This window comes from Ahaetulla prasina, chromosome 1 (genome assembly GCF_028640845.1).
Source record: "Ahaetulla prasina isolate Xishuangbanna chromosome 1, ASM2864084v1, whole genome shotgun sequence".
Taxonomy (NCBI): Eukaryota; Metazoa; Chordata; class Lepidosauria; order Squamata; family Colubridae; genus Ahaetulla; species Ahaetulla prasina.
This window is the reverse complement of record NC_080539.1, coordinates 192,226,838-192,253,651: the sequence shown is the minus strand read 5'-3', so window position 1 is coordinate 192,253,651 and position 26,814 is coordinate 192,226,838. Positions and strand designations below refer to the sequence as shown.

At 40.0% G+C, this 26,814-nt stretch overlaps 1 protein-coding gene across 1 annotated transcript in view; it reads left to right on the top strand.

Moving 5' to 3' along the window:
• Positions 1–26,814, top strand: part of SPAG16 (sperm associated antigen 16) — a 428,424-nt gene that overhangs the window by 44,550 nt on the left and 357,060 nt on the right. Inside the window, exons 9-10 of the mRNA XM_058186100.1 lie at positions 5,568–5,716; positions 7,969–8,099. Coding sequence (XP_058042083.1) covers positions 5,568–5,716; positions 7,969–8,099 — 280 coding nt within the window. The remainder of the gene's footprint in view (positions 1–5,567; positions 5,717–7,968; positions 8,100–26,814) is intronic.

The following is a 26,814-nucleotide window of genomic DNA, read 5'->3' as shown; positions in this document are numbered from 1 at the left end:
AATCTCAGCTGCTATTTAGACATCTGGATTCCAGTTGCCTCTTTGTTGTGTAAATTGATGCCTTGACCTTGCTTTGGAACTGTTTCCCCTCAGGCTTTGCAAAGAGAGGAGGAACCTCTTGTCTTGTGCATTTTATTCTAATCTTCTTTTCCCAGCTGAAAGTAACAATAATTTCCATAGCCATAAAAGCAACATTGAATGATGGAGGCATTTCTTGAAGGAAGCAACCAATAAATACACAAACTTACAAGAATTGGGAGCATTGCAAAAGGTGTGAACCCTAACTTCACATCAAATCAATTATTTATTTATTTATTTATTTATTTTATTTGTCATAACAGTATATATAAGCATCACACAAAAGATTATATAGTATATAAACATATATATGAGGAAATATAAGGAGGTATAAGCATGTGTGTGTGTGTGTGTGTGTGTGTGTGTGTGTGTGTGTGTGTGTGTGTGTATATATATATATATGAAGAAAAAAAAGAAAAGAAAGAAAAACAATAGGACAGGAAAGGTAGGCATGTTTGTGCTCTTATGCACGCCCCTTCCTGTTTCTCTTTTTACATCTTCTATACTTCCTAGTTCCCCCAAAATTTGTCAGATGCACTCTTACACAACCTTGAATGCAATATTCCAAGGCAACTCCCTTTCTTGAAACTGACCAATTTTACCCCCACCCCAGAAAGGACACTCCTGAGAAGTCAGGGATGGGGAGGCAAGCAGTAGATCTTTTAGACTGGATTTGTTTGCAATAACAACTGGATCCATACAGGTGAAACTCAAAAAATTAGAATATCGTGCAAAAGTTCATTTATTTCAGTAATGCAACTTAAAGAATTTCCTGCTTTCTAGCAAATCTAAACTGCCCACCACAGCTGATTCCCCCTCCCCATTGACCTCCACCCCCCAACACCACCTTGTTTTGTCCTCTATCCCACCGCCTCGTGTCGGCAGCAACTGGGCAAAATGGGCTTGTGGCTGGCTGCACAGACTGTTAAATAGGCCTTACTTTAGGGGTAGGGCTTATATTCAGTGCAGGTGTGAAAATCAGGCTAGGACTTATTTTTGGGGTAGGTCCTATTTTCAGGGAAACAGTAGTAACTTTTATTAAGGTAGGAGAGGGTCTCTTTAGCTACAGCCTGTTATTCCTTTTTGAAGATTTGCACCATTTTGGGGATTTCTTTTTATTAAACAACAAGGAAGAAGGCTGCTAATGCAAGCTAAAATAATGAAGCATGGAGTATCTTTTTTTAAAAAAATGATGGAGAAATATAAGGGCAGAAAGTTGTGCTTCTAGTTTATTATTTTTAGTAATTAGTAGCTTGGTCTGCTTTGCTATATGTGGCTAAAACTAAAATTTTCCAATTTTTATGATTCCTGATTGGTCAGCAATTCTTAAGTGATTTACAGAAAAGCTACTCTTTGACTAAAGAAGGAGTTAGGAAGATGGAGGAACAAAATATTACAGATGTATTTGAAAAATCTTTAAATAAAACCCATCAGTTCATAGAACAACTATGCTACAAGGATGTTAAAAAGACTATTCAAACTACTCCAGAGATGCAAATATATGTAGAAAATTACCAAGCCACTGAGGCAATTTCACAAGGAGCTGACAATGCGGAGGAGTAGACTGTAATTCTGGAATATAAACCTGACGTAAATTTTTATTATTATGAGACTTTAAATAGAAGCTTCCCAACACAATTGAAAGAAGAACTCCAAGAAAATTTGCAACTTTTAAAAGGACAAGTTTGGGACTTTTTCCTCATGGATATTAACAAGGTTGAGAAATGTTTAAGAAAAAGAGCTTACGACAGACATTCCCAAGAAGAAAAAATTTATTCCCTGAAGATAAGCTGGAAGAAGTGACTTAAAATGAATGAGTCAATTGGGATTAAGATTTGTAATTGAAAGAAAATTTTAATCTGAAGTTTGAAAATGAATTTTTTCCCCTTTATATATAATGCTTAAGTAATTCCTAAAGTTTGTAAACTATTATTGAAAGTGTATTTGAAAATATATATGTTAAGAGACAGTTAAAGAAAAAGATGTATTAGTCTAAAGAAACATCTAAAGCTTTAAAAAGGATGTATACAAGAAGAAAAAAATTGTTCTACCAGGGTAACTTGGAGGAGTGATCTAAATTTAATGAGTTAATTAGAGTTGGTTGGTTTTTATTGCTCTGAAGGTGAACTTTAAAGTATGTATGCTAAAAGAAAGTTAAAAAAGATGCATTAGAATTTTTTAATTTTATAAATGTTTTTAAAGAAAGCTTAGTGTTTTAAAATATTTTTTCCTTTAAGGTTAAAAAATCTGAAAGAATACAGTGAATTATGTTAATATAAATGGTAATAGTTTATAAAGATTATTAAGTGCAAATTATTATTTCAACATCCAGGAAGATAAAGCTGTAATGGTTAAATTGATAGTTCTATTCAAAGAGGCTATATTTATGTTTTTTATTTGGATATCACTTCTGGATTTTGTGCTTTTGAGGGGGGAAAAAGAAACTGACTTTGGTTTTGCTGATTAAATAGATTTGTTGTTATAGACATAGCTAGTTATATACTAATGTGTAAAAGTAAAAAGTTGAGGTTATAATGCTGCTATCTTGTACTGTGCCAAAAAGAGTCGGAAGTCAATGCCTTTTCCTGTCTTCCCTTGTACATCATATTCCCCCCTTCCTTTTTCCTTCCCTTAATTTTCTATTTTTATTTTTCTTTGTATTTTATACATTGATAAAACAATAAAAGTTATATATAAAAAAGAAATTATAGCCCAACCTACCAAAAACATAACTGTAAAACAGACTAGAAATAAAAATTATAATAAACAAGAAAATAGTAAGAAAATACCTGTCTGATATTAATGAATATTAACATTATTAAATATTAATATTAAATTAATATTAAATATTAAATGAGGGGATAGATGGAGAACTCATCAAATTTGCAGATGACACCAAGCTGGCAGGAATAGCCAACACTCCAGAAGATAGGCTCAAGATACAGAAGGATCTTGACAGACTTGAACATTGGGCACTAACTAACAAAATGAAATTCAACAGTGAAAAAAGTAAGGTTCTACATTTAGGCAAAAAAACCAAAATGCACAGGTACCGTATATGTGGTACCTTGCTCAATAGTAGTAACTGTGAGAGGGATCTTGGAGTTCTAGTGGACAACCATTTAGATATGAGCCAGCAGTGTGCAGCAGCTACCAAAAAAGCCAACACAGTTCTGGGCTGCATAAATAGAGGGATAGAATCAAGATCACGTGAAGTGTTAATACCACTTTATAATGCTTTGGTAAGGCCACACTTGGAATATTGCATTCTGTTTTGGTCGCCACGATGTAAAAAAGATATTGAGACTCTAGAAAGAGTGCAGAGAAGAGCAACAAAGATGATTAGGGGACTGGAGGCTAAAACATATGAAGAACGGTTGCAGGAACTCGGTATGTCTAGTTTAATGAAAAGAAGGACTGGGGGAGACATGATAGCAGTGTTCCAATATCTCAGGGGTTGTGACAAAGAAGAGGGAATCAAACTATTCTCCAAAGCACCTGAGAGTAGAACAAGAAGCAATGGGTAGAAACTAATCAAGGAGAGAAGCAACTTAGAACTAAGGAGAAATTTCCTGACAGAACAATCAATAAGTGGAACAACTTGCCTGCAGAAGTTGTGAATGCTCCAACACTGGAAATTTTTAAGAAAATGTTGGATAGCCATTTGTCTGAAATGGTGTAGGGTTTCCTGCCTGGGCAGGGGGTTGGACTAGAAGGCCTCCAAGGTCCCTTCCAACTCTGTTATTATGTTATGTTATGTTATGTTAGGTTATGTTAAGTTATGTTAGGTTATGTTAGGTTATGTTAGGTTATGTTAGGTTATGTTAGGTTATGTTAGGTTATGCTATGCTATGTTATGTTATGTTATGTTATGTTATGTTATGTTATGTTATGTTATGTTATGTTATGTTATGTTATGAATATAAATCACTGGGACCTGATGGATTACATCCCAGAGTTTTAAAGGAGTTGGCAGATGTCATCTCAGAACCATAGTACCATATCTTTTAAAAAAATCCTAGAACACTGGCAAACTACCAGAGGATTGGAAAAGAGGTGATGCGGTTCCCATCTTCAAAAAAACAAAAACAAAAAACACAAACCCAGGAAACTATAGACATCAATACCTGGGAAGATACTGGAAAAAAACAATAAAAACTGATCTGTGAACATTTAGAAACAAATAAGGTAATAACTACTAGCCAGTAAAGGTTTGTTAAAAACAGATCATGCCAAACCAGTCTTATTTCATTCTTTGACAAAGTGACTAAATTAGACTTCAACAAGGCATTTGACAAAGTAGACTACAACCTACTTCTTGGTAATTTATAAAAATGTGGGATAGACAGCAACTGTAGCTGGCTGACAAACCATATTCAACGAGTTGTGCTTAACGGCACTACATTTACATGGAGGGATGTAAGCAGTGGAGTACCACAAAGTTCCATCTTTGCTCTTCAATATAGCTTATAAATGGCTTAGATGTGGGAATAGAAGGGGAACTCATCATATTTGCAGATGAAACTAAGCAAGCAGGAATAGCCAACACCCCAGAAGACAAGCTCAGGATCCAAAAAGATCTTGACAGACTTGAACAATGGGCCCTATCCAACAACAGGAAATTTAATGTGGAGAAAAGCAAGGTTTTACACCTAGGCAGGAAAAAGCAAAGGCAGAAGGACAGTGTAGGTGAAACCTAGTTCAAGAACAGTAACTGTGTGAGAGACAGTGTGGACGATCACTTAAACATGAGCTAGTGGACGATCACTTAAACATGAGCTAGTGGACGATCACTTAAACATGAGCTAACAGTGTGTGGCAACAGCTAAAAAAGCTAGTACAAGGTTTTTGAAAAAAGACTGGACCTATCTGTAATGGTAGAAAGTCTCCTGTTTGAACAGGAGGTTGAACTAGAAGACCTCCAATGTCTCTTACAGCTGTATTCCGATTGATTGATTGATTGATGAGTTATATTCTGTAATACATATGTTGTAGATATTGCCATGTTGTATGCACCTATATATTTTGAGGTTCCACTATTATTAATAGGGACGTGCCTAATATTTCTTGTTTTTTAGCTTTCCTTTTATAGTTTTTAATAATGAATATTGCTTTATTATGTATTAATTATTTATTCTTTAGCTTTATTGTGAGAGTCACTTGATTGTGAGATGGAGAGCTACATAAAACTGACAAACAAAGAAACAAACAAACGAACAATCTCCTTTTTCCTGATTAGGTACTGAAATCAAGATTAGATTATGTTCTGAATAATTGGATTTATAGTACCTATTTAGATCTTAATACAACTTGGGTTTTCTATAATTTGATGGAACAGAAATTACAATTTCTATTGTGGTTTACCATTCTGGGAATAAAAAAAAATTGTCTAAATGGGTAGTATAAAAATAAGTTCATAAATAATTCAAATAATGTTCTTTCTGTTAAATTTCTATACTTCTCTGTAATAAATTGTTTGTGCCTTATAGTTGGTCATTGGTGTGATAGAGAGGCTGGTTTAGTGGGACCTTCCCACAGAACACTTAGACAAGCCAAGGAACAGAAAGTGCATTCTGCCGTTAATGTACATGATTCAGCCAAAGATCCAGCAAAACAGATCAGCAAGAAATATCCAAAGGTACAGATGTTCTTATTTATATATTTATTTTACAAGTTTATAAGGCTACCCAATGAGTCCTGACAGGACATAATAAATACAATCCAATACAATTAAAGTAAAGAAAAAACCACCAAACACCATAAAAAGTTACCATTAAAATCAGTGGTGGGATTCAACTGGTTTGCACCACTTTGGCTGAACCGGTTGTTAAATTGCAGGCTGGCCCCACCGCTCCCTGCCAGGTCCCTTCCAGAAGTCCCCACGCGCCCCATTTTGGCTCCCAGGTAAGTGCAGGGAGGCCTACTAGACCCAAAATAGGGCACAGGGTGTGTGTGTATGTGTGGCCATGCCCACCCACCCAGTCATTAGGGCAGAGAACCAATTGTTAAATTATTTGAATCCCACTACTGATTAAAATATAACCTAACACACAGGATCCACCCACCCACTATAACCCAAAGCCTAGGAAGAGAGGAGGTTTTCAGAGCTCTTTTAAACAATTGGAGCCAGATATATAAGGAGTGGTGGTGGTAGTGGTATTCCAGTAATAAATTTACAATTTGAGCTCATATTATTTACAATAGTGAATTCACAGTCCTGGAATTGGAATGAGCCATTTAGGCTACTGCATGATTACTGGATGCAACTGCCCACACAAGTAGTATAGATATTCACAAATATTTTACCAATAGGATTAACTACCTTTGAAGGTCTAACAGGACCAAGAGGGGTGCACTCCGTCCATCCAAGATCAGGTATATGTAATCCAGGCAATATTTATTAAAAAAAACGTGCAGGGTCAAGGAAGAGCTTCTTCTACATCAGGGGTGTCAAACTCCTGGCGTCACGGCGTCATCACATGACATATCAGGACTTTTTCCCCCTTTGCTAAACTGGGCATGGGCATGGCCAGCACATCCGGCCCATGGGCTGGGAGTTTGGTAGCCCTGTCCTACATCTTTTAAAATAAGCAACATAAAGCTTAAAGAAACATCAACAGTTTCCGTGATCAAACTACTCATATACCTCCTAGTGCCCAAATAAACCAGGAAGGAAATGGATTAGACCTACATGGAGGACCCTATTTTGCTCATGACAAATATCTTTTTTTATTATTGAATGTGATTCAGTTCAACATTAGGCACACTAGTTGTAACACAATTTCAGATAATGTCCATATTTTAATCATTCTCTGTTAAAAGGTCTATAGCAGCAGTGTCAAACTGGATTTCTTCGAGGGCTGGATCAGCATTGTAGTTTTCTATGGGCTGGCGGGGAGGGGAGACAGGATGGACACTTCCTGCAGCACTTTGCTGGCCAAAAATGGGCTGCACGGAGATCCCACGAGGCCCCCCACGTGGGCCATTTTCAGCCTCCAGCAGCACTCTGCTGCCAAAAATGGGCTTCAGCGCGACCTGCTTTTGGCCAGTAGAGTGCTGCAGAAGGCCGAAAATGACCCCCCACAGCCCATTTTGGCTGGCAGAAACACTGCGGTCTGGTCCTTTGATATTTCCAAGCCGGCCCCACGGGCCAGATTTAAGCACCCTGCGGGCCAGATCCGCCCCGCGGACCATGAGTTTGACACATCTGGTCTATGGAATGCTGAGTTTCCACTGAATGAACTCAAGAGCAGTCATACCATTAAATGAAATGAAGAAACCATTTCTAGTACTTTAATGAGAGGAGTGATGAACTGGAAATGATGATGATGATGATGATGATGATGATGATGATGATGATGATGATGAACTCCTACCTGTTTATCCATCTTCACCTCCCAATCTCTGAGATTCCTTTCAATTTTATGTGAAGTATAGTGGTTAAGGTATTTAACTAGGAATAGAGAAGCCCAAGTTCTAACCTTTCCTCAGCCTTGGAACCTCACTGGATGACTTTGGGCCCATCATTCGTTGTCAGCCCAGAGTGTCTCCCAGGATTGTTGTGGTGAGGAGAAATAGAAGGAGGGAACACTATTGTGTCTGACTTCCTTACAGATATGGATTATCTTGCTTATCAGGATGTAAGAAATATTTCATCCCTCTTTGTTTTCACAATAGATAGAAACAATTTTCATTATCACACTGAATGGATAATTGAATATTAATAATAATTAATATAATTTACAAAATGTATATGTCATCTCATTCTAAGACTCCTCTGAGTAGAGACAATCAACAAACCAAGCACTTTTTATAAATCTATGAATAAATATGTTTTAAAATCTGAATGAATACCATTAGTTAATTTTAATTTTTCTTACTCTATTTAAGGATTCAGAATTTCCTGAAGGTATCCAAGTAAATCCATACCTTGCTTGTGCAAAAAAATGTGTGCGGCCATTGAAGTCTGGAATATATAGACTGAGCAACACATTGAAAGTTCATGATTTGGCAGTTACCTGGTAGGAGTTCTTAAACATTTCTTAATGATTTCATTTTATTGTTTAGCGTTATAAATAAATATTTGCTTATTATTGGTTATCTAGCGATGTCAATACAATGATTTACATTCATGATTTTTATAACAATGTTACATAAGGCAAAGTAACCTTGAAGAAATTATGCCATCTGAAATCACTTTAAATAATAAAACGGTATTCTTCCTTGCAGTTGAGAATATAGAGGATGAATATTGGAACATAGGTCTTGGAAATAGGACCTTTTGTTTCTTTCACAAAAGATTCTATATTCTTTAAAATGTAAAGCACCTGTCTATCTCTTAGTTATGACAATATTTTACATTTAATCACTCCTCTAATTTATACATTACAATTACTTTGTAATTTATCACAGAAGATTTCTACAGTTCAGATTAAGAGCACGTTTAATAGAGTTTTCTGCCTTTCTTTGTCTACTGACTCACAATTTCTTTCTTAATGCCATCAAAATCATTTGTACCTGAAGGAAAGAATAAAAAAATTAAGTGCTTGGGAGGGAGCCCTGCATGTGTTGCCTGGAACTGCTGAATGAAAGACAAGATGGAAATAATCTTGTAAATAATATAAATGTGGATTTAAAAGAAAAGGCCTATGCAATATTACCATTTTATTATGTCAGCTTTTCACAACTGTTTTGTTTGGTCACAGAACAGTGAAATGAAAACAATGGCTATCTTACCTTCCATTAAGGATCCAGGGAGAAAGGACAGTTGACTATTTTAGCTATCAAAACTAGACTAAACAGATAGTAGCTAGATCCTATGGCAGTTGTTCTGATCAATCTTTGGTTCACCTCAGTAATTTAGTAGTTTTTGTTATTTCTGTTCTTATGTTACTTTTGATCTCTTTGGTATTCTAGATATTTATTGCATTTTATTTTCTTGTTCCTTACTTTATATTCCTGCAAAATGTAAGTCTTCCACAGTCTTCAGTTCAGTTCGTGAAGTGGATGAATAAATCTAATAAACAAATAAACTCATTCATTCATTGTTCACTCTTTCTATCCCAGGACATACAACTTCATCTAAAGCTGTTTCTTCTGAATTTTTGTTTCTAATTTTGTTTTTAAGAGCCCTGGTGGTGCAGTGGTTAAAATGCAATATTGCAGCTATTTCTGCTGATCACCAGCTGCCAGCAGTTTCGCAGTTCAGGTCTCACTGGCTCAAAGTTGACTCAGCCTTCCATCCTTCCGAGATCAGTAAAATGAGGATCCAGATTGTTGGGGGCAATTTTCAAGTTTTAAAATTATTTCCAATCCTCTTCACCGCTATTTCGGGTTTCTTCTTCTAATAATTTAAATGTCTCCAGACAAATTCTAAAGCAAAATTCAAGTTGTTTTGGGCTTTGACACTTTAAACTTCTGCTTTATTCTCCTCTCTCCATTAACATTCCCCACCGCCCATTAGATGGAATAGAATACAATTTTTTATTGGCCAAGTGTGATTGGACACACAAGGAATTTGTATTGGTGCATATGCTCTCAGTGTACATAAAAGAAAAGATACCTTCATCAAGGTACAACACTTTCAACATTTAATAATAGTCATAGGGTACAAATTTAACAATGATATAACACCTAATGATAGTCATAGGGTACAAATAAGCAATCAGGAATCAATATCAATATAAATCATAACACTACAAGCAACAAAGTTACAGTCATACAGTCATAAGGGGAAGGAGATGGGTGATGGGAACAGTGAGAAGATTAATAGTAGTGCAGATTTAGTAAATAGTTTGACAGTGTTGAGGGAATTATTTGTTTAGCAGAGTAATGGAGTTCGGGAAGAAACTGTTCTTGTGTCTAGTTGTTTTGGTGTGCAATGCTCTATAGCGTCGTTTTGAGGGTAGGAGTTGAAACACTTTATGTCCAGGATGCAAGGGGTCTGTAAATATTTTCACAGCCCTCTTTTTGACTCGTGCAGTATACAGGTCCTCAATGGAAGGCAGATTGGTAGCCATTTTTTCTGCAGTTCTAATTATCCTCTGAAGTCTGTGTCCGTCTTGTTGGGTTGCAGAACCAAACCAGACAGTTATAGAGGTGCAGATGACAGACTCAATAATTCCTCTGTAGAACTGGATCGGCAGCTCTTTGGGCAGTTTGAGCTTTCTGAGTTGGCGCAGAAGGAACATTCTTTGTTGTGCTTTTTTGATGACGTTTTTGATGTTAGCTGTCCATTTTAGATCTTGCGATATGGTAGAACCTAGAAATTTGAAGGTTTCTACTGTTGATACTGTGTTGTCTAGTATTGTGAGAGGTGGAAGTATGAAAGGATTTCTCCTATAGGGGGTGAAATCTAAATTTTTTTGCTACCAGTTCTGTGGGCGTGGCTTGGTAGACATTGCTTGGTGGGGGTCATGTAACTGGGTGGGCGTGGCTATGTGACTGGGGGGTCAAAAGAAAGAAACTCACTAGCAATGTCCTGTTGGAGCAGGGTTGGACTAGATGACCTCCAGGTCCCTTCCAGCCCTGGCTTATCCTCTGAAGCTGCGTCTAGTACCAGGTTTGTACTCCTTCCTTCTTCCTTCCTTCCTTCCTTCTCCCTTCCTTCCTTCCTTCCTTCCTTCCTTCCTTCCTTCCTTCCTTCCTTCCTTCCTTCCTTCCTTCCTTCCCCGCCTTCTCTCTCTCTCTCTCTCTCTCTCTCTCTCTCTCTCTCTCAAAAACGGGTGGGAGTTTGTTTTTCCTCCCAGCAGGCTTCAGGGGAGCTTCAGGGAAGCCTGCTGGGAGGAAAAACAGACTCCCCCCCCATTTTTTGGTTTGGCTAGCAAAGCCTGCTGGGAGGAAAAACGGATTCCCCCTCCCCCTGTTTTTTGGCTAGCACCCAGCTGAGCTGCGCAATCATCAGAGGCTTTTTTTTTTTACTTTTAAAAGCATTTTTTCAGCCGAAGAAAAAATGCTTTTAAAAGTTTTTTTAAAAAACCCTTTGATGATCGTGCGGCTCAGGTGGGCATGGTGGGGCAGGGATTTTTGCTACCGGTTCTCCGAACCACCAACCATCATTGCTACCGGATTGGGCGATCCAGTCCGAACTAGGAGCATTTCACCCCTGGTCTACCACTGTTTCTATGGTTTTGGGTGTGTTCAGTTCCAGATTGTTCTGGTCGCACCACGAGCTGCTATTTCTTCGCTGGAGCATCTTTTAGCAATTTAAAAATATTTCTTTTTTACCTGTGAGCTGGCCAATCACTCACTCGATATCAGTACTCCGTCCAAGTCACCACTCCTGCTCAAAATTTTAGCTCGTTTGCCCCAGCTTAGTGATGGCTGCAATGGCCACCACCCCCGCCGCTGAGTCAAAGAGTTTCCTCTGACCTCCAACAAACCTGCCTGTTCCTCTTGGTCTTCCAAGGTGCCTCTCCTTCTTCTCCATTCCTACAGGACAGATCTGGTCCAAAGACACTCCCCCCCCTCCGACAATCGTTTGTCAGCCCAGGTTTTCGCAAGGCTCATCAGAGCCCGCTATTCCCCAACTGTATTGCTGCGATGCTTCCAGTCGAATCCTATCTATTTCTATTTCTATTAAGGATTATTGATCTAATAAAAAAGCTGCAATGTGGAGACTTAAAGTCAAAAGAATTTAGAATGAAATGACAAAACCAATGTTAAACTTGAGATGTCTCTTCAATACATATTTTTAATTGAAGATTCATTTCACATATCAAAAACCAAAGATAAAGGGGAAGGAAGAGATTTACAAATATGTTAGAAAGTGGGAGATAGTGAAAGCCTTAGGCATGAAAACTAGCTGGGTGACCTTGGGCCAGTCACTTTCTAAGCCCAAATTGCCTCACAGGGTGGTTGTTATGGAAACAATAGGAGGAGGAAAGTGTGTTGGATATGTTCACTGCCTTGAGTTATTTGTAAAAATAATGAAGGTGGGATATAAATAAGTAAAAAAATAAAAAATCCCCCCCCCCTTTTAGTTGTGATTATGGTATGATGTTTCAGTTTGTGTAATTGTCTAGTTAATTCTTTCAGGAAAGTAAAATCTGTGAAACTAGCACGAGTCATTGTGATTATATGGCCATGGCCACGTGTTGCTTTGGCAAAATACAGAAGTGGTTTCCATTTCGAATTCCCTGTCTATAGCCTTGGGATTTTCTGATGTTTTCCTATCTAAGTGTTAACCAGGTGTAATCAGGCTTAGATTTTTCAAGATCAACTGGGTCATCTGCTGTGATTTTTCAAAGAAAGATTTAACCTATTCAAGTAAAAGGCATGTATGGAGCTAACTCCAACAATTGGAGAATTTCTCTGTAAGCTTACAGTACTTGTAGCTGATTTCACTGCACCCAAAAGATAGTCATGCAGCAGAGTTGTACGCTGCCTTTCTAGGAAAGTTCCAAGTTCTCATGGAAGGTTTAGTAGGGAAATGTTACAAGGTTTGAGACCCTGGATCATTTAGTTTTACTTGCTATGCATATGGAGATCTGTAAGCTGATGGTTCAGGAATAAAAGGACAAAATTCTAGTTTCTGCAGAACCCACTATAGATCTCAAAAGACTTAAGCATCTTTGATTTGATTTAGCCCAGTTAAATAAAATAGACACCTCAGAGGGGTCAACAGGGGAAAAAAATGTTCCAAATACAGATGACATTCTTTTGATTCATTCTTGGACACCAATTTTATGTAGAGTAGCATATGACCAATGCTTAGAGTTATTATTAAGATGGATCTGTATGTTGACTATTGTTCTAGGGTTCATTATATCTTAAACTGAATTATTGAAAGTGGGAATTTGTTAGCTGCTTACAATATGCGAATTAAAACGGTAAATAAATTTAAAAAATTAAAGTGAAATTAGTCAGGTTCTGTCCTTGAGATAGACAGTACGTCTGGATATAATCAAGGTCTCTTCCTCAGTAGAAAAAGGTATTTTAGTATTTCCCTACAAATCAGGGAACTGAATGGCATTCTTTAAACAATGCACAGATGCATGGCTCCTACATAACAGCCTTTTGCTTAAGCTCTTTTTTCCTCAGAGTCAAGAAAAAGAAAAAAGTACTTTTTAAATCCAAGTCTTCCACTTTATTGAAAAAGTATTTCTATACATATGCCTAGCATTTTAAATTTAGATTTGTTTCTTGGGGTTGTATTTTAGGTTTAAATCACCAAAAGGAAAAAATATATATACTTCTAGTTTTAGAATGTCATCAGGTTGCTTAGTGCAATTATATTGTACTTTTTATTTGCAAGTGTGTTGCAGAAAATGTTTGAGACATTCAAACCTATGAGAGTCTGGCTTTCTAGAAAAGTATAATATGAAAGGCAGGAAGATTGAATAGAGACTACTGAGTTTGAATAATACTATGCATGTGCTTTGAAGGTTTCCCCTGAGAAAGGCTTCTCTGCAGTATTTAACTGTATTGTGAATTCAAATGAAATATATCTGTTCTGAAGGAATGTCCCTGTCTTATAAATAAGGATTTTCAACAAAAATGGGATATAGCCTTTGGGAGCTAAAAAAGGGAATATTATTGCTGTTGTTATAAATACTATAGGGCAGGGGTGAAATGCTCCTGGTTTGGACTGGCTCGCCCGATCCAGTAGCGATGGCAGCTGGTGGTCCGGAGAACTGGTAGCAAAAATCCCTGCCCCTTCCCCCTGCCCCTGCTGAGCTGCGCCATCATCAGAGGTTTTTTTTTTTTTTTACTTTTAAAAGCATCTTTTCTTCAACCGAAAAAGTGCCTTTAAAAGTAAAAAAAAGCCTTTGATGATCCCATGTCTCAGTTGGGATTGTCAGAATCTTTAAACTCTTTTTTTAACAACCTCTTTGGCCAAAGAGGTTGTAAATAAAAAGCTTTTAAAAGGCTCCTCTGGCGATTTCAGCTGAGTTGCCTGATCACCAGAACCTTTAAAAAACATGCTTTCTACAAGCTCTTCAAACAATCCTTTTAAGAAGTTCTGGGCTGCAATGAGGCAACTTCAGCTGGGATCGTCAGAGGAGCCTTTTAAAATCTTTTTTTCCTCTGGCAATCCCAGATGAGTTGCCTGATCAACAACCTCTAACAACAGCCCATGCCCACCCAATACCCCTCACCACTTACCTAATTACTGCTCCTTTCAGGCTGGCAAAGCCATGCTTTACTTCAGCTACTGTAATCAGTTGCATCAGCTAGCAACTGAATCTGCCTGCCTAAAATCCATCTCCTCGGTGAGCAACTCAATCTGCCTGCTTTGCTGGCTGAGGAACTCTGGGAGTTGAAGTCCACAAACCTTAAAGTTACTAAAATTGGAGACCCCTGATCTAAAAATATAAATAAAATAAAATAATAAAATATTTGTGCAGCTTTCTGAGATTTGGTGTGTTTCTGTAGTGCTTCACTCTAACTACACAAACACACAAAATCTCACAACAGTGGTGTTGTGTCTGTGTAAAGTGTGAAAGTGTGAGGTTCCTGCTTGTTGCAGGGGCCATTTTGGGTGAAGTGCAGCTGCTTTTACATTGTGTGTGAGTCAGTTGTGTTGTGTATGTGTAAAGTGTGAAAGTTGGTTTTTGGTACCTCTTATAGTTTTGTATACTTTGTTTATTATTTTTATTATTTATTGTTATTGGCCACGCCCATCCAGTCATCTGACCACCAAGCCACACCCACCAATTAAGCCATGCTCACAGAACCAGTAGGGAAATTTTTTAGATTTCACCCCTACGATAGGGTACTTTAAATGACACTCAGTCATTTGGAGCTGGGGCAATACCCAAATGGTGCTTATGCATGGCTCTGCTGTAATATTTAGCAAACTCTGGGCTTCTTCTGTTGTTGGGTACCAGTGCAACAGAAAATTCATAATAGTTATTAAACATAGTAGAATCGTCTTTCTGAAGTAAAAAAAAATCCAGGGAACATGGATCCTAAAGAAGCAACTTCCTAGATTCTATTTTCCTGTCCTTGAAACTGATGTGATGCATCTTGATTTTGCCAGTATATTGTGTGTACTTTCTAGCTGATGAAAAGCAGGCAACAATCATTTATAATGATAACAGAAATGTGTCATTTGGTAATATAGATCTGTAAATCTTTTTGTATACAAACAATGTCCCCATATTGTAAATGCTTTTAGTTTTAATTTTTATTTGTTTTTAAATTTAATAGTTTTAATGCTTTGATATTTATGCTTTTCTACTATTGCCAGCTGCCCAGAGTCACTCTGGACAGTGAGATAGGAAGAAAAGGGAAGGGAAGGGAAGGGGGAGTGGAGGGGAGTGGAGGGAAAGGGGAGTGAGTGAGGGAAGGAACCCAAATAATTTGCAGTGAATGGGTAACTGTTTTGTATACTAGAATGAGGAGAATGGAACTTAAAATTAATGCATCAAAGACCAAGCTAAGGCAGAGCTAAGTGGAATTAAATTAATTATATTTATATTTATGTGTGTGTGTGTGTGTGTGTGTGTGTGTGTAGGTCTTGGCATTTTCGGGTCTTTTCCCATGTAAGGTTGAGAGTATCTTAGCGATGTTTCGACGAGATCTCACTCATCATCTTCAGGCTGGTGTCTTCGGCTTCATGCTTCTCAAGCAAAGAGTGGTCAGAGCTGCCATCTCTCTATAAATACTGGTGGGGAGGGGGGAGGTGTTGCTGTGAGCGGGTTGGTTGGCTGTGTGGTTGCATCCTGATTGGTAGATGGAGTGGGTGTTTGCAGATTGGTCGGCTGTTTCGTAGCATCCTGTGCGAGTGTGGTCCTGGTCTTTTGTTCCTGAGTTTTGGTGTTGTGGCCTTTGAAGTTCTGTGATGTGATGTCTTGAGCAGATGGCTGTGATGCAGCATCCCAGGCCCTGGTTTAGCTCCGAGTCCGAGGTCCTGTCATGTGTTCCTGGTGTGTGTCAGCCTGCTTTGTGTGGGGATTGGAAGGGGGCTCAACAGCCAGTGGTGTCAGCTTGCTCTGGCTTCTGGATGGTGGTTTTGTTTCGTCTTTGGGATGGGTTTGGGTTTGAATCTGGTGAGGAAGATTGGTGGTGGCGTTGTGTGTTGTCTTGGGTCCGGGGTCAATTTTCATGGCTGGGACTCGTTTGTTGACCAAGGCTGGTTTCCAGATGTCTGGTAGGCGGGAGGTGTCATCCTGTTTGTTCATATTGTGGGGGTGTTTCTCTATTTCAATGGCTTCCATAATTATACTCTTTATACTCTATATACTCGCTATAGTGTTCAGTTTTGGAGATTAATTTGGTTCCTTCAAAATCAATTTCGTGTCCTGTGGTTTTAAGGTGCTGGAAAAGGGAGGAGGTTTTTTCTTCTTTTCTGACTGCGTTTTTGTGTTCTGCGATGAGTGCATTTATTCTCCTATTAGTTTGTCCAATGTATGTGGCTGGGCAGATTTTGCATGGTATTCATAGACTCCTTGGTTTTCTAGATGGATCTTGTCTTTGGGGTTTCTTAAGATGTTGGCTATTTTCTGGATGTCCTAATCTACAAAAAACCCAATGGCTCCCTAGGACACACATCTACCAGAAAAAAACACACACCAACCGCTACTTAAACGCACAATCACATCACCACCCTGCACAGATCAGCTCTGTAACCAAGACTCTCATCTCCAGGACCAAACGCCTAGCCGACAAAGACCACCTGAAAACTCAATTACACACTCTCACGTATTAATCTCCAACGGATACTAAAGAAACACAATTACCAGCCCAATCCAAACGGAGACACAGCCCAAGAACCAAGACACAGAACAAGACAACAGCATCGCCCTCCTCCCGTACATCAAAGGCACCACAGATAAAATCAGCAAAATTCTCCACAAACACATCAAGACAGCCTTCTGCACAGACCAAAAAAATAGCCAACATCTTAAGAAACCCCAAAGATAAGATCTATCTAGAAAACCAAGGATTCTCCGTTATGGTGGAGACAGCAGTCAGAGTGGGTGGAGCTCCTCTGTTCAGATTGGATAACTGAATCTGTTGAAGCTGAAAGTCCCGCCCCTTGCTGCTGGGAACCCCAGATTTTGACTCAGTTGTTCAGCCTGGACGGTTGCGTTGTGGATTTCTCCCTGCCTGACTTGCAGGATACATACTTGTGAGTAACATTTTTCTTATTTTTTTTGTCTGATCGTAGAGCCCCTTTATTAGTTCCGTTGAACTAAGGTTTTATTGTAGAGGGCTTTTCTCCGCTGGCTGCAGAAGTTTTTATTACTTCTGCTTCAATCCTGTTGAGCTGCAGGCGTTCCAGGATATTTTTGGTGGGGTTTTTAGCGCCCCCGACGCCAGCAGGGATTGGATGAGTGGAGTTATTCACTCCTGGTATCATTGGGGCAGCTTCTAGCGCTGCCGAGGGCTTGCTGGGCGGTATAGAAATTGTTTGGATTAGTTTGCCGCCCGGCTTTAATTCTGATCGCTGAGGAGTTTGGTTTCCGCTCCCACAGGGTAGCCTGCAATTTACCCAGCCCTCCGTCTCCTATTTCGCGCGATCTGACGTTTCCCGCCAAAAACAGTTTGAACGGATCGCTTATTGCAGCTGCGGAAGGAGACGCTTAGAGCTTAGTGCTCACTCCGCCCCTCCCCTATCCAAGCTCTGGCAGCCATTTTGAGCACATTTGGTGTGAGTCTTCAGAAGAGTTAGTCCTGAAGTTTTACATTAGGCGGAATTAGGGGCGAATTTGGGCATGGAGCTTTGTGCTCTCATTATTTCAGCTGCAGTTCTCCTCTAGTTCGTACTTTATTAGTCAGTTTCTCCCTCTCTCTATTGGCGGCCGTCATTTTGAATTTTTTTAAAAAAAAAAAAAGAGGAGAAGTGATTCTTTGGCCTTATTGAGGTCTAGAAACTTAATATTTCATCATGCCTAAGGCCTTGGCAAAATCCAACAAACGCCAGGGGTCTCCATTGCCGGAGGAGCAAGGTCCATCGGGAGGGGTCTCTCCCAAGGCCCCTATTGCAAAGTGCAGCCGTGTTTCCAAGCAGAAAACCAAGGCCCCACCTACTTCAGGCCGCAGTAAGTCGTCTAAAGCATCTCTGAGGGATGAGCAGAGAAGAGATGAAGCAATACAGAGAATATGTAGTAGGGCAGTCTCTAATTTACCCTCTTCTTCAATGGCCAATCCAGAACCCAGTACTTCTGCTGGGTCTCTTATTCGAGAGGGTATTATTTCTACCTCTCCTGGTCAAGCTTCCTTACAATGTTGCCCAGTGGATATTCCTACAGACGCATTATGGGGGATCCTTCCTCCAGTTTCTCATACAGTTGATGCACCAGTTATTGAGTCTCCTGAGGAGTTTTCTCAGATAGTTCCTTCTACTGCAACCCACGTTGTTGGTCAGGGGGCAGAGCCTCTTTTGCCTGTTTCGCCACATATTCAGGCAATCATTGAACAGACGATTCAAAGGACCCTTTTATCGGGCATGCAGATATCTGAGAGGGCTTCCTTGTCCCAATCAAGGCTGTCAGTGGGGAGGAGGATCCGGAAGAGGAGGAAATGCAGTCACAGCTGGGTACAGTCTCGCCTACCCACTCAGTAACTAGCCATCCCTCTCTTTTGGAGGGATTAGAAAGGGGAGATCCTGACCTGTCTGAAGATGAAGGGTTATTACCTGACCAGCCGGCATTTACTGGTCTTTTTCCTCCTAGTCTTTTTTTAAGTCCTTGCTTTTCAAGGCAAAGAATGTGGCTCAATTGAGTTCTTCCTTGGATCAACCTGTGGCATCATCCTCCAAGGGTGCATCTGACATTCTTTTTTCTGAACCTGGCCGCGTTCGGATTCTATTCCAGCACCCCCACTTTTCATGGACGTAATCAAACGCCAGTGGACAGCCCCTGGTTCTTCTACGGTTCCGTCCTCAGCAGACAAACGTTTCTTCAATGTGGACCCCAAATTAGCTTCAGCTCTACAGACACCCACTGTAGATGGTCCAGTTGCAGCTCTGGCATCTTCCTCATCCATTCCGGGCCAGCCTGAAGAGAACCTTCATCCAGAGGATAGACGGGCGGAGCAAGTCCTGCAGAGAGCTCATCTAGGTGCAGCTTGGGCAATCCGGTCGGCTTCTTCAGCATCTTTCTTTAATAGGTCCACCTTGTTGTGGCTCAGACAATTACAGGATAAACTTCCAGCAGAGGATACTCGTATCCATCAGGACCTGAATAAGATAATTGCAGCTGTTCAATTTTCGGCGGATGCCACTTTACATGCCATACATTTTGTTTCCAAATCCATGGCTTCAGCTTTGACGGCTCGACGCTTACTCTGGCTTAGACATTGGCAGGCGGATGCCCGCCACAAATGGAGGCTGGCATCGGCTCCCTTCGCGGGGTAGCTATTTTTTGGTGCTGCGTTGGACCCTCTATTGGTCGAGACTAAAGACAAAAGAAAGCTATTACCTTCAGTCTATCGCAGAGGGGAAGCCAGATTTACTCCCTTTTCTCATCAATCTTCTTTTCGAGGTTCTGAATGGGGGGCTGGTTCTTCCAAGTTCCAGGGGTCCTGGGCTCCTAGACAAAGAGGAGGTCATGATAGAGCTTCACGGGGTAGGCCTTCCAAGCGGCCCTTTCGTGGAGGAGGAAGTCGTTCATTCCGGCGTCATCGATAGGTGCATTGCTAGTCCTCCCATAGGGGGCAGATTAGCCCATTTTGCGGATCAATGGGAGTTCACTAATTGGGTTAAGAATACAATTCGATACGGTTTGTCTCTGGAATTTGTTTCCTTTCCAAAAGATTTTTTCATTCGCTGTCCGGTATCTAGGAACAGGGATAAACGGGTCCATATGGCGGCAGCAGTTAAGCATTTAATGGAGATTAGGGCTATTCAACCAGTTCCCGTAAGGCAAAGGGGACATGGGTTTTATTCTCTTTTGTTCCTAGTTCCCAAATCTTCGGGGGGCTGGAGGCCCATTTTAGACCTCAAGAGAGTAAATCGTTTTATTGTTTATCATAAGTTTAAAATGCACTCTCTTCGTTTGATTCTAGATGGCGTTCGGAAGGGCGACTTCCTCACTTCCATTGACCTTACTGAAGCTTATCTTCATATCCCTATTTTCCCGGATCATAGGAAGTTTCTCCGGTTTTGTTATAAGGGGGTTCACTATCAATATAGGGCACTGCCCTTTGGGTTGTCTTCTGCCCCGAGGATTTTCACCAAGATCTTGGCTGCTATGGTAGCTCAGCTTAGGTCCATACCTATTCGACTTTATTGTTATTTGGATGATATTTTAATTTTATCATCGTCAGAGTCAATGGCCAGAAGGGATTTACAGATTGTAGTTCAGACTCTTTCTTTACATGGCTTCTCTATTAATATAGAGAAAAGTCATTTGACCCCCTCAACCTGTTTACTTCACTTAGGAGCAAATATTGATTCCATATTAGGTAGAGTCTCTTTATCTCAGGAGAGACAGAGTAGTTTAAGATCTTTAGCTGGTTCTTTAATAAAGGAAAGCAGAGTTTCCTTGCTGTCATTATCCCAACTCCTGGGAAAGATGATTTCAACCATTTCCATCGTTCCATGGGCAAGATTTCATACTGGAGACCTCCAGTGGTTCCTGTTGCCATTCCAAAGAGCGGGCACAGGCAATTCCACTTCCAAGGTCCTACTGCCCAAGGAGGTTCGCAAGTTCTTCTTCTGGTGGTTGTCATCGGTGATTTTCAAGGGATCTCCTTTGCACGAGCCTCATCGTTTGGTGGTAACTACGGATGCCAGTCTTTTCGGTTGGGGTGCACACCTCAAATCGCTGCTGGCTCAAGGGAGCTGGTCCATCACTGAACGCCGTTTTCCTATCAACCGGCTAGAACTACGGGCTATTTATCTAGCTCTTTGTTTTTGCCAGAACCATCTATCAGGCAAGCATGTACTGGTGCTCACGGACAATATCACAGCCAAGGCTCATGTCAACCGACAAGGGGCACCAGATCCAAGTCCTTGATGAAGGAAGCAAGGACTCTATTCCTGTGGGCAGAACGGAATCTTCTGTCCTTGACTGCAGAACACATCTCAGGGGTGTCCAATATTCAGGCAGACTGGCTCAGTCGTCAAGTCATCGACCAGGTGGAGTGGCGTCTGCATCCAGATCTGTTCAACGACCTCTCACGTCGATTTGGCACTCCAGTGGTGGACATGTTCGCAACACGACAGAACACGCAGCTTTCTCATTTCTTTGCCAGGTTTCCAGATCATCTAGCAGAGGGAGTCGATGCTCTTCGCAGTCCATGGCCAGAGGGGTTACTCTACGCGTTCCCGCCTCTCTCAATCATCCCTAGAGTGGTCCGTCAGATTCTGGAGGAACAGGCGGAGGTCATCTTAATCGCCCCTCACTGGCCTCGGAGGTCTTGGTTCGCAGATCTCAAGTCGCTGTCAGTGGCTCCCCCCTGGAGGATTCCTCCCAGCAGAGTGTCGTTATCTCAAGGGGCTCTGGTTCATCCAGATCCTCTATGGCTCCAGTTGACCGCCTGGCGCTTGAGCGGGGCGCCATGAGAAGAGACAATATGTCTGCCAGGCTTATCCGGACTATGTTAGCGTCCCGGAGGCCTTCCACTGAGCGCATTTACTCAGCCTCTTGGCGGGCTTTTTGTTCCTGGTGTCAAAGGGCGGGGGTTTCTCCACTCCGGGTTTCCATTTTGCATATATTGGAATTTTTGCAGGAAGGGTTAGACAAGGGGTTAGCTCCCAACACACTTCGTAGACAGGTAGCAGCTATTTCCACGGTTTTATCCTGTGATCCACTGACTTCCTTGTCTCAACATCCTTCTATCAGGAGGTTTTTCAAAGGGGCCAAAAATTTATGTCCTCCCGTGGTCCACAGATATCCCACTTGGGATCTTTCGCTGGTCCTAAATTCCCTAACAGGGCCTCCTTATGAGCCATTGAGGTCTACCTCTCTGAGGCTATTAACTTGTAAGGTTGCCTTTTTGGTGGCTATCACCTCTGCCAGAAGGATTTCAGAATTAGCTGCCCTCTCTGTCCGCAGTGATCTTTGTGTTTTCCATCCGGATCGAGTAGTGCTCCGTTTGGATCCTTCATTCATTCCTAAAGTAAATTCAGTTTTCCATCGCATGCAGGAACTTAATTTGCCTAATTTTTGCCCTCACCCAGTTCACGGGTTAGAGCGCCGTTGGCATACTTTAGATGTTCGAAGAGCTTTGAGAATTTACATTAAGAGAACAGCAGAGTTAAGGAGAACAGAGTCCTTGTTTGTGTCTTTCCTTCCTGTTTCTTTAGGGCGTAAGGTGACCTCGTCCACTATAGGCAGATGGATTAGGCATACGATAGCTAAGGCTTACGAGATGAGATCCCTGCCTAGGCCCCCGCGTTTAACAGCGCATTCCACTCGCAGTGCAGCTACCTCAGCGGCCTGGTCTACTCAGGCATCCTTGCCAGAGATATGCAGGGCAGCCACCTGGTCGTCGCCCTCTCCGTTTATTAGACACTACAGAGTGGACAAGTATGCTTCGGCTGAAGCTGCCTTTGGCCGTAGGGTGCTGCAGCAGGTACTTGTATCTGAGGTTGAATCTGTCCAGACCGATCCCTCCCGTAGTTATCCAATCTGAACAGAGGAGCTCCACCCACTCTGACTGCTGTCTCCACTGAACTAGAAGGTGCGTCTCAGGTAAGTACCAACGCCCCGTCTATGAAATACCAAATTAATCTTCAAAACTGAACACTATAACAAGAGAATAATTATTGAAGCCATTGAAATAGAGAAACACCCCCATAATATGAACGAACAGGATGACACCTCCTGCCTACCAGACATCTGGAAACCAGCCTTGGTCAACAAACGAGTCCCAGCCACGAAAATTGACCCCAGACCCAAGACAACACACAACGCCACCACCAATCTTCCTCACCAGGTTCAAACCCAAACCCATCCCACAGACGAAACAAAACCACCATCCAGAAGCCAGAGCATGCTGACACCACTGGCTGCTGAGCCCCCCTCCGATCCCCACACAAAGCAGGCTGACACACACCAGGAACACATGACAGGACCTCGGATTTGGAGCCAAACCAGGGCCCGGGATGCTGCATCACAGCCATCTGCTCAAGACATCACATCACAGAACTTCAGAGGCCACAACACCAAAACTCAGGAACAAAAGACCAGGACCACACTCGCACAGGATGCTACGAAACAGCCGACCAATCTGCAAACACCCACTCCATCTACCAATCAGGATGCAACCACACAGCCAACCAACCCGCTCACAGCAACACCCCCCACCTCCCCACCAGTATTTATAGAGAGACGGCAGCTTTGACCACTCTTTGCTCGAGAAGCATGAAGCCAAAGACACCAGCCTGAAGATGATGAGTGAGACTTCTTCGAAATGTCGCCAAGATACTCTCAACCTTACACGGGAAAAGACCCAAAAATGCCATATATGGGTGTATATATGGGTAAGGGCATTTGTTGGCAATTTCTTAAACTCTGCCATTTCCTGGGCATTTTTTGGAAAAGATGCACCTGTTTTAAAGAGATATTAGCATATATATTCATGCTCAATCACCTTTCTGTTTAAAATCTTGTTTGCCTCACTGCCTGTGAGTGAACTAATAAAGGAAAAATGGATGCAGAAATTTTAAGATATGAAAAAATAGCAGGTCTTACTGACAAAGGAACTTTGTTTGGTGAAACTCAGGAAGGTAACCTTTTCTGCAGTATATCCTGCTTTTTGGCCATCCATAATTCCCCAATTGGCCCCCAGTACTGTCAACCTTCTGAAGGCCTTCAAAATCTGGATATGTTGTTGAGCTTGGGGAAACATGGAACCCGTTAAATGGTTGCACTGTAAGTTTAGATTCCATTCTCCCGGTTTTGTTGTTGTTGTAGTAGTTTTTAACTGTTTTAATTGGTTTTATGGCTGTTTTATGGTTGTTAATTTGCATTTTATTTGTGTATGTCACCCAGAGACACATTCACTTCAGACAGGCAAATTTAGTAAATAAATAAATTTAGTAAATAAATGATGTTGGTAAAAACATAGTGGGTAGCATATGATCTACTTTATTGCAAGGAATGAATGTTAAAAGTGAAAATAGCTACATATACTGTAAGAGTATGCTTGTACATGCTTCATTATACAGAAGTTAGAAACAGCTGTGTCAAACTAAACAAAAAGTTCCGTGCAATAGAAATGGGATATTTAAGTGTACATGTGAAGACACAGCGTTAAGACTGAATGGATATTTACAAATATGGACTTGAATGTCAATGTGATTAATCAGTATGAAAAAAATTATGACATATAAATGTAACATATGAAATATAAACATAAACCATTCTATAAAATTTAGACATCTGGATTAATACTTTTTTTTTGTTCAAAAGGTTTTACAAACATTTTTACCCATACTTCCCCACCTCCCACCAGTATTTATAGAGAGACGGCAGCTTTGACCACTCTTTGCTCGAGAAGCATGAAGCCAAAGACACCAGCCTGAAGATGATGAGTGAGACTTCTTCGAAATGTCGCCAAGATACTCTCAACCTTACACGGGAAAAGACCCAAAAATGCCATATATGGGTGTATATATGGGTAAGGGCATTTGTTGGCAATTTCTTAAACTCTGCCATTTCCTGGGCATTTTTTGGAAAAGATGCACCTGTTTTAAAGAGATATTAGCATATATATTCATGCTCAATCACCTTTCTGTTTAAAATCTTGTTTGCCTCACTGCCTGTGAGTGAACTAATAAAGGAAAAATGGATGCAGAAATTTTAAGATATGAAAAAATAGCAGGTCTTACTGACAAAGGAACTTTGTTTGGTGAAACTCAGGAAGGTAACCTTTTCTGCAGTATATCCTGCTTTTTGGCCATCCATAATTCCCCAATTGGCCCCCAGTACTGTCAACCTTCTGAAGGCCTTCAAAATCTGGATATGTTGTTGAGCTTGGGGAAACATGGAACCCGTTAAATGGTTGCACTGTAAGTTTAGATTCCATTCTCCCGGTTTTGTTGTTGTTGTAGTAGTTTTTAACTGTTTTAATTGGTTTTATGGCTGTTTTATGGTTGTTAATTTGCATTTTATTTGTGTATGTCACCCAGAGACACATTCACTTCAGACAGGCAAATTTAGTAAATAAATAAATTTAGTAAATAAATGATGTTGGTAAAAACATAGTGGGTAGCATATGATCTACTTTATTGCAAGGAATGAATGTTAAAAGTGAAAATAGCTACATATACTGTAAGAGTATGCTTGTACATGCTTCATTATACAGAAGTTAGAAACAGCTGTGTCAAACTAAACAAAAAGTTCCGTGCAATAGAAATGGGATATTTAAGTGTACATGTGAAGACACAGCGTTAAGACTGAATGGATATTTACAAATATGGACTTGAATGTCAATGTGATTAATCAGTATGAAAAAAATTATGACATATAAATGTAACATATGAAATATAAACATAAACCATTCTATAAAATTTAGACATCTGGATTAATACTTTTTTTTTGTTCAAAAGGTTTTACAAACATTTTTACCCATACTTCCCCCACCTATCCCATGCCTCCACCCACTCCACCCAATCCCCCCACCCCCCCACCCCCGGACTTTCCAGAGCAAAATATATCACCTAACAATTATAAACTAGAATAAGCAAACAATCCATAAACTTCCATCCCTCCCCTAGTACCTTAACTCCCCTTATCTATTAAAAAAAGAAAGAAAAAAAGAGAACAAACTATTATAATTACATTCCATCCATTCTTAAACTTTTCAATCCTTCTTCTCCATTCTAATATTCTTTCGTAGACAGTCTTTTAAATACTCTAAAGTTTCTGCTTTCTTTTTTAAGTTCATTAATTTTTGTATCCAATCTTCAACAGTATACATCTTCCAATATTTCAGTAGCAAAAGTCCAATTGCTGATATTAAAATTAAAATCAATTTACTCCCTATTATTCTTCGAAGTAATATCTTGTATAGTCCACCAGATTTATAGATCCATCATACATAATAATAAATAATATCATTTTTATCCAATCCTTAATACTCCATTTCTTAATCTATTATTATCATTACCTTTTTTTAATCCAAATTAATTTAAATTTTAACAAATCCACATATAATCAACTAGCATTACTACAATCACTCCAACATTTAGAATATAAATTCAAACAATACCGTTTACATTTAATCCCAATTCTTCCCCATATTTCCACTATAAATTACCAAATAATTTATAGCCATTTTCATGCATTCCTTAATTAAGTCCATTTCTTGTTTTTATCAAGACACACCCAAATCAAATAATTCAGTTGTTGACAATTCAACCATATATAAACAAATAACATCATTTAAATTATAAATTCAAACAGATACAAATAAATTTTACAAACTCCAAATAACTATTCTTACAAACATATATAAATTAACAAAAGTTAATTATAATTTAACCTTTCCCATAAAGAGAAACTCTGTTCACTTGAAATTGTTGCTTCTTTACTCCTTGTTCTTTACATTTAATAACCACTTGACTCAATCTTTTCTCCTTTACATCCCCTACTTTTTCCAATGCTTCTTCTGCATCAGTTTTGATCCCAACTATTTGATGTGGAATTCCAGCCTTTAATGCATTAATATAAAAATCTCTTGCTTTAGGTACTGTATTAAGACAATATCTTCTGATTTACTGATGATTTACTGTTAAAACAGCTGGAACATCCCATCTAAACCATATCTGATGATTTCTAAGCTCATCCACCAAAAAAGCAAAATCCTTTCTACTTCTTAACATTTTAATAGGAA